At 42.1% G+C, this 9,976-nt stretch overlaps 1 protein-coding gene across 1 annotated transcript in view; it reads right to left on the bottom strand.

Moving 5' to 3' along the window:
• Positions 1-1,516: 1,516 nt before the first annotated feature.
• LOC129864016 (protein phosphatase PTC7 homolog) overlaps positions 1,517-9,976 on the bottom strand; it is a 14,636-nt gene continuing 6,176 nt past the window's right edge. Inside the window, exons 2-6 of the mRNA XM_055936543.1 lie at positions 4,722-4,901; positions 3,110-3,308; positions 2,654-2,777; positions 2,408-2,537; positions 1,517-2,248 (exon numbers count right to left, since the gene is read on the bottom strand). Of these exons, the coding sequence (XP_055792518.1) occupies positions 2,190-2,248; positions 2,408-2,537; positions 2,654-2,777; positions 3,110-3,308; positions 4,722-4,901 (692 nt within the window). The 3' untranslated portion in view covers positions 1,517-2,189. The remainder of the gene's footprint in view (positions 2,249-2,407; positions 2,538-2,653; positions 2,778-3,109; positions 3,309-4,721; positions 4,902-9,976) is intronic.

The raw sequence follows: 9,976 nt of genomic DNA, 5'->3' as shown, positions 1-9,976 counted from the left end.
GCGAGGCAAGCTGTGTGTGACAGGGGCACATTTGTAGGTAAGCAAATTCCAATAGTACAAATAGCTTGGACAAAGACAGCTTGTCATGCAAAGACAGAATGCATAGGACAGATGAAATTCATGAAATTAAGTCTCAAAGGCTACCGACAAAAATACTTAAAAACAAATTTAAATAGTATTTACTCCACAAATGTAAATGTAACAATTGAGGTTCTTTTCAATTATTTGTATGCTAAAATAAGCTAGATCAATAGTGACAACATTGGTCTCCATCACACTGTTAGCCTGACTGCAGTGTTTAGATAAAAAGCTGTACCCTGGTCATGCTTGTGAAGCTATGGCTTTCCTTCTTTGGTTTCTTTAAGGATTCAAAAACCTGCATTGCTGTTTGTTTCTCATATACTAACTGTCACATAACTAGAGCCACACACACACACACGATCAAACCCGTTCTGGTCACACTGCATTTTAGGCACAACTAAAAAGACACCTAAGTGGTCTTCTGACTGTTTTGCACCGAAAATACGAGTGGCCATCGTTCTCCACAAGCAGAATGACGGGTGTTAACTGTCAAACTGATATGCTTTCAATTTTAAAATACATTTTATCTTACAGTATAGGTGCAGATATTTCTCCAAACCCAAATGAAAACATGAAAGAAAATACGTTTTCCTCTTTGGTGCGCTGGCTTCATAACAGAGCAAACATTGGCTAACAATGCAGACAGGTGTGTATTCTGCTATTATGAAGAACTAACAGCATGCTAAGACCAGAACAGGATGATCAACTTCTAGCTTTCATGAAATAATGAAATTGCACACACACACACACAAATAATGTACAGTATTAAACACATTTAATTGACAAAATAAAAGCAGCAGGTAAATTGTTATTGGGAGACAGAACAAAAACAATTTTGAGATGACACCCACCACACAAAGACGGATTCTTGCTTAATAGTAAGATGGCATGATTCTTAATTGCCATCCATGGAGCAAAATATAGCTTCACAAAAGAATCACAGGGTGAATCCATATGTTGGATGATATTTCAACTGTCACATCAATGGCTATCAAACTAATAACATTAAGATATAAAAATAAAACTTTGTTTAATAATTCATACCTGACCTATTGTTTCGGTTGAAAGCATTCCTAGATGCTACCATTAGCGTTGCAAGTTAACACATATCAACAAGAGACATTCAAACAAGAACCTACATCCACTTTTTACACACACACAATCATTTCATGGCTACCGAGTCAAACATGATCATGGTATGAACACGTCAACATCGTGGTTCTTTCGGCCCATGGAAGGGAGGGATTGAGAGTATTTACTTCAAGGTTCAACCCTTTATAGATTGTGAATGCTTGTGTACACATCTGGCACAACAGCAAAATAACCATCCTTATCAGTGACAAAGTGAAGACACTCTCTGCCTTGTTACATGACACACAATATTTACAAACCCATGAGGATGTGCGCACCAGCAGAACAGTTCAGACTAGTGGCACTCTGGAGAGATCTCTGCTAGCTGAGCTAGTACATTATACTGGCCAGCTACCCCTGTATCCTAATCCAAGACCCTGACGCGCTGATCTACATCCTTTCTGATCACAAGTCACTGTAACCTCTCTAAACCCCGCAACAACCCAGCCCCTCTCAATTCAACAGCCTTAGTATTCATCCACACACACAGACGACTTGGAACAGATAGTCACACAGCTACAACACAGACAGAATCAAAATGTATAGGCAACACAACCACATCTCCCCAACAACTCCAAAGCATGGCTTATTTGATGTATAACACCACTGCTTGTTTCAGGGCTACCGAGCACAACTCCCTGCAAAAGCAAACTTGCCTACACTCAGGACTGCCATTCAGTCGTAGTCTGAATGTGGGTAACCAACATGCCGTTCTGTATCACGTTCAACATGAGAAAGTCCTTGCAGCCTGCCTCCTCACTACAGTACCAAAACAAAATGGAAGAATAGAGATGGAGCCCAATTCTGTGGTGAGGAGTGCGTGTTCTATTTTGTGGCTGTGAGATAGAAAGGTCAGTGAAGGGATGGGGGGGCGCCTCCCCAGTCTGTCCAACACGAAGCAATGCATTTGAGAAGGAGCCAGGTGGAAGACTGACAGAGGGAAGGAAGTGAACAGTTCCAATAAACATCACACACACTTAGTCTGTGTATTCTGCCACAATGGACAGCAGCACCGTGATGTCATCAGGCTTCCCCCCTGCAGGACACAAGACAAAAGAGAACGTATTAAATCAGATTTCCAGAGGTCAAAGTCAACTTTGAATTGCCCAATCTTCAAACTGACAGTGGACATAAAATAGTGGTGCTGGAGGTGTTATTAGGGACGTAAAGGACTTCCCAAGAACCTGATACGTACCTCTTACATTCAGACCATTGTCACAGGCAAACTGAGCAAAAGGGGACATGTAGTTGGGGTCGTAGGCCAGTTCATGGGCTTGCTTTGCAATGCTCTGTGCGGTCTGCTGGATGCTGTCATAGTTGGTACTCTGAGAAATACAAGCATTAGCATTAGGAGCGGAGAAATGTGTGCAGGTATTTACTAAAGTGAATGTGTAGATATAAGAGTGTGTGCCAGCAGTTCTGAGGTACTGTGATGTGTTACCTTGAGCTTTTTGAGCGCTTGCAGGATCATGTAGTCGGGCATGTTGTCGAAGAGGCCATCCGAGGCAGTCAGGATGATGTCACCCAACTGGACGTCGAAGGAGGAGCTGTCAGCGGCCTCAGGGCTGGCGAAGAAAACAAACAGGACAGGACTGTCAGTGTGGACCAGCTAGAGGGCACTAGACAGCTGCTATCAGAAAGTAATAGGTCTCCTCACAAACAGAAATAGGATCAGGAGGAAGCAGGTCAAAAGTGACTGTGCGCCAGAGGGACAGCTGATGGCTGGGCAATAAGACACTCGATTCCTCCTGGAACACAGTGGAACCGTCGCTGCTAACATAATAATAGTCAAATGTGGCTATATGTTTGACACCCCTGGTCTAAAGACAGTTTTCTCAACAGAAATGGTAATTTGCGACCAGGTGGAGGGTCAGAGAAGTGAGGGCGGTGGACTGACCTGTCACTGAGTACCACTCCCTCTGCACCTGGGGGAGCAATGGACAGCTGAAAAGGGGTGTTGAAGTAGTGCTGCTGTTCATCCGAGCGGTGCACCACTTCTCCCCCTCGCACCACCAGGAAACCAGAGTCACCTAGATTACACGTGTGCAGTTGATGGCTCCGTCGGTCCAAAACCACAATACAGGCTGTGCTGCTCCCTGGGGAAGATAGGGGAGAAGAGAGAGAGGGAATAGAAAAACATATGGTGGTTAGCCATCACTTGATATCCTTTCTCCTTGTGAGCAAGGAGTACGTGAGATCATGTTGGACCAGTCAGTCTGGCACAGAGACCAAAAACAAATGCCATGTTCCCCCTGCTTCAGCTCCTAGACTGCCCCTGACCTTGAAGGGACAGTCAAACACAGACCTTAGCTGCTCTCCACCTATCCCAAAATAAGAAGCGGGTCACTTTTGATAGACAAACATAGTGTGACTTGGTGGATAGTGGTGGCTCTGTGCAGGCAGCCTTGCCTGTGGTGTTGGGTCTCAGTTGAAATGTGTCCTCAGTCGGTCACATGCCAGTGCCTTAAAAAAAACATGTGAACCCATGAGCAGTGTCTGTTACTGCTCCTTCCACTGACCTTTTAGGTGCTCTGTAATGGGGTGAAATGGTCACGTGGGAGTAGGGACTTGGCCAAATGTTTGTCCCAATGACTTCTGTGGAGCTGGACCTTGGTGGTTGCAGACTGAAGGACAGCACCCTTTCAATTATATGATTATTACATCACTGTTATTTGGATATAATACGGCATATCACCACATTTCATTTTACACAATATTTTTTAAATTAGATTATTGGTAGTGATGGGGGGAGGAAACAATACAGTCACATATCGCAACATCATTTTGGATGATATTATATTGATACTGACTCCAAGAATCGATTTGTAAAAAAAAAAAAATATATGTATAAAAGAACACATTCACCCCCCAGTCAAAAGTTTTAGAACACCTACTAATTGAATGAGTAGGTGTGTCTAACCTTTGACTGGTACTGTATATGTGTGAGATTATATATATATATATATAAATAAACACACATAACCCCCCCCCCCTCCAATAAAAACATATGCCTTTTGCTAGGTTGCATTAACCAGCGCTAATTGGCTGTACCTGTGCCAAAACTTCATCCTATAGCTTATTCTCAATCTTTTTAAAATTAGGAGCCAACATGTTTTCAACACTTATTTCCATGACTGATCAAAACTAATTTTCTCATGTGCTCTCGTCTCTCTGCCGCAGACATATAGGTAACAATATGTTTGTAACAACAAATCGCCATAAAAAAATGAAAAAAAGCAGTACATATAGAATGGTAATACATATCATCACCAAAGTATGGTGATAATATCGTATTGTAAGATCCCTGGAAATTCCCAGCCCTAATGCTTAGGAGGGAAGGCATTTCAGCTCTGTATCATTATATTTTGGGATGGATTGATGGAGTGCCGCTGAGTGGGAAGGGATACCCACAGGCAACAGATAAACACTCATGCAGCAGATACTGTATGACCCCCCCATGCATTATTGTGTGTGTGTGTGTCAGTGAGTGAGAGAGCATGTTTGCTCACCTAGCAGGGGTACTTTGTTCTGTAGAAGCTCATAGTAGCCTGACGTGAGGATCCCCACAGGGCTGCTGGGGGTGAAGCGGCCCTCCTTCACCAGCCGCTCACACGTCCTCATCAGGGTGGCAGAGAACTGGGACGGGTCCACCCCGTAGTCCCTCCATCCACCTACACCATCCGCCACACCTGAGACATACAGAACAAGAGAAAAGTGTATAAGTATCAGAACAGTGAATGATTATCTTTGTCATATTCTACCATCAACGTTGTAATACCCCCAAGTAAAGTACCAATGTTGTCAACCCCGCGCAAAGGGGTTGGAGGGCAAACCCCGCGCAAAGGGGTTGGAGGGCAAACCCCGCGCAAAGGGGTTGGAGGGCAAACCCCGCGCAAAGGGGTTGGAGGGCAAACCCCGCGCAAAGGGGTTGGAGGGCAAACCCCGCGCAAAGGGGTTGGAGGGCAAACCCCGCGCAAAGGGGTTGGAGGGCAAACCCCGCGCAAAGGGGTTGGAGGGCAAACCCCGCGCAAATGGGTTGGAGGGCAAACCCCGCGCAAAGGGGTTGGAGGGCAAACCCCGCGCAAAGGGGTTGGAGGGCAAACCCCGCGCAAATGGGTTGGAGGGCAAACCCCGCGCAAAGGGGTTGGAGGGCAAACCCCGCGCAAAGGGGTTGGAGGGCAAACCCCGCGCAAATGGGTTGGAGGGCAAACCCCGCGCAAAGGGGTTGGAGGGCAAACCCCGCGCAAAGGGGTTGGAGGGCAAACCCCGCGCAAATGGGTTGGAGGGCAAACCCCTCCTTCACGCTCTCTTTCACACACCCTGGCTGTCAGGCTGGGCATTGTATTTTGTCATTGTAAATTGCAGCCGTTCGCTGTTCCCAGTCGCATGGCGACAAGAGACAAAAGACCAGACATCCATCCTCTAGTTACCACTGACCAGACAAACTACTCATAAACTCACATCACTGTCTGTGTGTGAACCCTTTGGACTACAGCAAGAAAGAGAAATACGCATCAAACACTTAGTAATAGTACAAGCCATGAGCTGCTCCAAACTGCTCATTGCAGATTATCCAAAAAAGGTACACGAGTGACACAAAATTAACAAATCAAATTAAACCACTCGATTCAAATAGAAAGTTATGGACCTGCAGTTGTTGAACAAACCTGCTGATGCTTAACTCACTGACAAAGGAGGAGTGTATGAGTTCAGAGTGAGAGATGGACGTGAAATCAGGGGCCCCTGCCTTGATTTACAGCTGTGTGACCCCCGTGATAATATGCAGGGAATTCCACAGTAACAGAATGATGTGGAGACTCAGATTTTGCACTTTAAAATGTATGCCAAACAAAAACTAATGATTTGATGATTTAGTAGTTAAAAAAGGTCTAATGCAGCGGTTATCTCAATATGAAATCATTTCTGGGTAACAAGTACCTTACTAGGATTTCAATTCAAATGGTAAAAGAAAAACAAAAAGCTTCTTAGCCAAGATCATTTTCTAATGCAAAAGTTTTTTCTAGGACTGTTTGGGAGTAGTCTGGTTGGGAGAGGAAAACTTAAAACTAGCTGTTATTGGCAGAGGTTTCAAACTTTCTTATTGGTCTATGAACTATTTTAAAATCGCCTGGTGATGTCACCAGACAGGCCAAAAATTCCATTCCACCAAAATAGGCTGAAATCAATGTACAATTACACAGTATTATTCCAACCTCAGTGTGGAAATATGTATAAAACACAGGAAAATAAAGTTTTTGATTGCGCTGGGCCCTCTTCGATGTAATGTCAAAAATGTAGATTTCTGCCTAAATAGACATACCCAAAAGTAACTGCTTTTCATGTGTAATTACATGATTCTGACGTGCCAAAACGTTGTATATTTGGAAAGACGACATCTGGGAGATGAGGAAATCATCAGAAGATAGGCGTTACATAGTTCAGAATACACAAGATGAAGCACACACTAAATAACCGTTTTGTTGTTGTTGAAAGTGCTCTTTCATTGACAAGCTAAGTGAATTATTGATGCCCAGAGCTGGAAACAGATGGCTTCCACAACACGTGAACAATATGAGAAAAACAAATAGGATTGATAGACCTAACAACTAGAAATGGGCAGATGTTTTAGTAAGTGGTGTCAGGTGTGGTCACGAGACATTGCTAAGAGTCCCTAAACCTCTCCAAAGTGGCATGTCTGTAAATTAAAATTCCAGTGCTATTAGATATTTGCAATCCCTAAATGCTAGTTCAGTATAAAAACAATTTTCTACCATATCAACCTCACTCAGACATTCAAGTGTCCTTTCAACCTCTCCAAAGTGTTCGAATGTGGCAATTGCACTGTTTTTGCACACTGGTATTTTGCATTTTATTCGCATCCCCATTAGCCATTGCAAAAGCAGCAGCTACTCTTCCTGGGGTCCAGACAAAACATCAGACAAGAACAGAACTACATACATTTAAAAAAGGCACACGTAGCCTACATATCAATGCATACACAAAACCATCTAGGTCAAATAGGGGAGAGGCATTGTGCCACGAGGTGTTGCTTTATCTGTTTAAAAAGAAAAATCAGGTTTGCTGTTTATTTGAGCAATATAAGATGGAACTTCCTTCTATCTATATAATACTGTTCATTTTCTTTAATTTCTTCTGGATTTGGGGACTGTGAAAAGACCCCTGGTGGCATGTCTGGTGGGATAAGTGTGTGTGTCAGAGCTGCATGTAAGTTAACTATGCAAACAATTAGGGATTTTTTTACACATGAAGTGATGCAGTTAGTCTCTCCTTGACTCTTAGCAAAGAGAGACTGGAATGCATAGTATTAATATTAGCCCTCCGATTACAATTAAGAGCAAAACGTGCCGCTCTGTTCTGGGCCAGCTGCAGCTTAACTAGGTCTTTCCTTGCAGCAATGGACCACACGACTGGACAATAATCAAGAATAGACAAAACTAGAGCTGCAGAACTTGCTTTTAGGAGTGTGATGTCAAAAAAGCAGAGCATCTCTTTATTACGGCTAGACCTCTCCCCATCTTTGCAACCACTGCATCTATATGTTTTGACCATGACAGTTTACAATCCAAGGTTAAGGCAAGTAATTTAGTCTCCTCAACTTGTTCAACCGCCACACCATTCATTACCAGATTCAGCTGAGGTCTAGTACTTAAGGAATGATTTGTACCAAATAAACTGGGTCCTGAATATCTCTAAAACTAAGAGCACTGTATCACTGGCCAACCATTCCAAAACAGACTGCAACTCTTTGTTAAGGGTTTCAGTGACTTCCTTAGCTGTGGTTGCTGATGCATATATGGTTGAATCATCAGCATAACATGGACACACATGCTTCAAATCAAATCAAATTTTATTTGTCACATACACATGCTTTGTTTAATGCCAGGTCATTGGTGAAAAGAGTAGCGGGCTTAGAGAGCTGCCCTGCGGTACACAGCACTTTATACGTTTGACAGAGACTCTTCTATTAAAGAAAACCCTTTGAGTTCTAATAGATAACTTAAGAGCTATTTATCTTTCAACAGGTTATGGTCAATAATATCAAAGGCTGCACTGAGATCTAACAGTACAGCTCCCACAACCTTATTATCAATTTCTTTCAACCAATCATCAGTCATTTGTGTCAGTGCAGTACATGTGGAGTACCCTTCTTTATAAGCATGCTGAAAGTCTTGTTTATTTGTTTAGAGAAACAGCATTGTATTTGGTCAAACACCATTTACCCCAACAGTTTGCTAAGAGCTGTCAGCAAGCTTATAGGTCTGCTGTTAGAACCAGTAAAGGCCGCTTTACCACTTTTGGGTAGCGGAATTACCTTGGCTTCCCTCCAGGCCTGAGGACAAAGACTTTCCTCTAGGCTCAGATTAAAAATATGACAGATAGGAGTGGCAATAGAGTCAGCCACCATCCTCAGTAGCTTTCCATCTAAGTTGTCAATACCAGGTTTGTCATTATTGATCGTTAATTATTTGTTTTAGTGATGCATGAATATAATTCACTGTTTGTCATATGCATTTCCTGCCTAAGTTTGCCCACTTTGCCAATGAAATAATCAGTAAAATAATTGGCAACATCAAATGGTTTTGCGATGATTAAGCCATCTGATTCGATGAAAGATGGAATTGAATTGTTCCTTCTGCCCATAATTTAATTTAAAGTACGCCAAAGTTTTTTCCATCATTCTTTATATAATTGATCTTGGCTTCATAATAAAGTTTATTATTATTTTTGTTGAGTTTTGTCACATACTTACTGCAAATTGAGAAATGAAGCCAGTCAGATGTACAGACAGACGTATTAGCCAATCCTTTTGCCCCATCTCTTTCAACCATTCAGTTTTTCAATTCCTCATCAACCCATGGAGCCTAAAAAGTTCTAACAGTCAGTTTCTTAACAAGTGCATGTTAATCAAAAATTGGAAGAAGCAATATTATAAATTCATCAAGTGCAGCGTCTGGATGCTCCTCATTAATCACATCAGACCAACAAATATTTTTAACATCATCCACATAAGAGTCACAGCAAAATCTTTTGTATGATGTCTTATACACTATTTTAGGCCCGGCTGTTGGAACTTCGGCTTTCCTGGATATAGCCACTATATTGTGATCACTGCATCCAATGGGTACAGATACAGCTTTAGAACACAGTTCTACAGTATTAGTAAAGATGTGATCAATACATGTGGATGATCTTGTTCCTGTAGTGTTTGAAAACACCCTGGTAGGTTGATTAAAACTTTTTATGGCTGCAATCCTGTTAACGGAATGATATGACAGCCAGTGAAAGTGCAGGGCGCCAAATTCAAACAGAAAACTCATAATTAAAATTCGTCAAACATACATGTATTTTATACCATTTTAAAAAGGTAATCTTGTTGTTAATCCCACCAAAGTGTCTGATTTCAAATAGGCTTTACAGCGAAAGCACCACAAACAATTTTGTTAGGTCACCGCAAAATCACAGAAAAACAGTCATTTTCCCAGCCAAAGACAGGAGTCACAAAAAGCAGAAACAGATAAAATTAATCAGTAACCTTTGATGATCTTCATCAGATGACACATAGGACTTCATGTTACACAATACATATGTTTTGTTCGATAAAGTCCATATTTATATCCAAAAACCTCAGTTTACATTGGCGCCATGTTCAGAAATGCCTCCAAAATATCCGGAGAAATTGCAGAGAGCCACGTCAAATAACATAAATACTCATCATAAACTTTGATGAAAGATACATGTTTTA

The sequence above is a fragment of the Salvelinus fontinalis genome, chromosome 10 (assembly GCF_029448725.1).
Source record: "Salvelinus fontinalis isolate EN_2023a chromosome 10, ASM2944872v1, whole genome shotgun sequence".
NCBI lineage: Eukaryota > Metazoa > Chordata > Actinopteri > Salmoniformes > Salmonidae > Salvelinus > Salvelinus fontinalis.
Note: the sequence above shows the minus strand (reverse complement) of the source record. Positions and strands in the feature narration are given on the sequence as shown.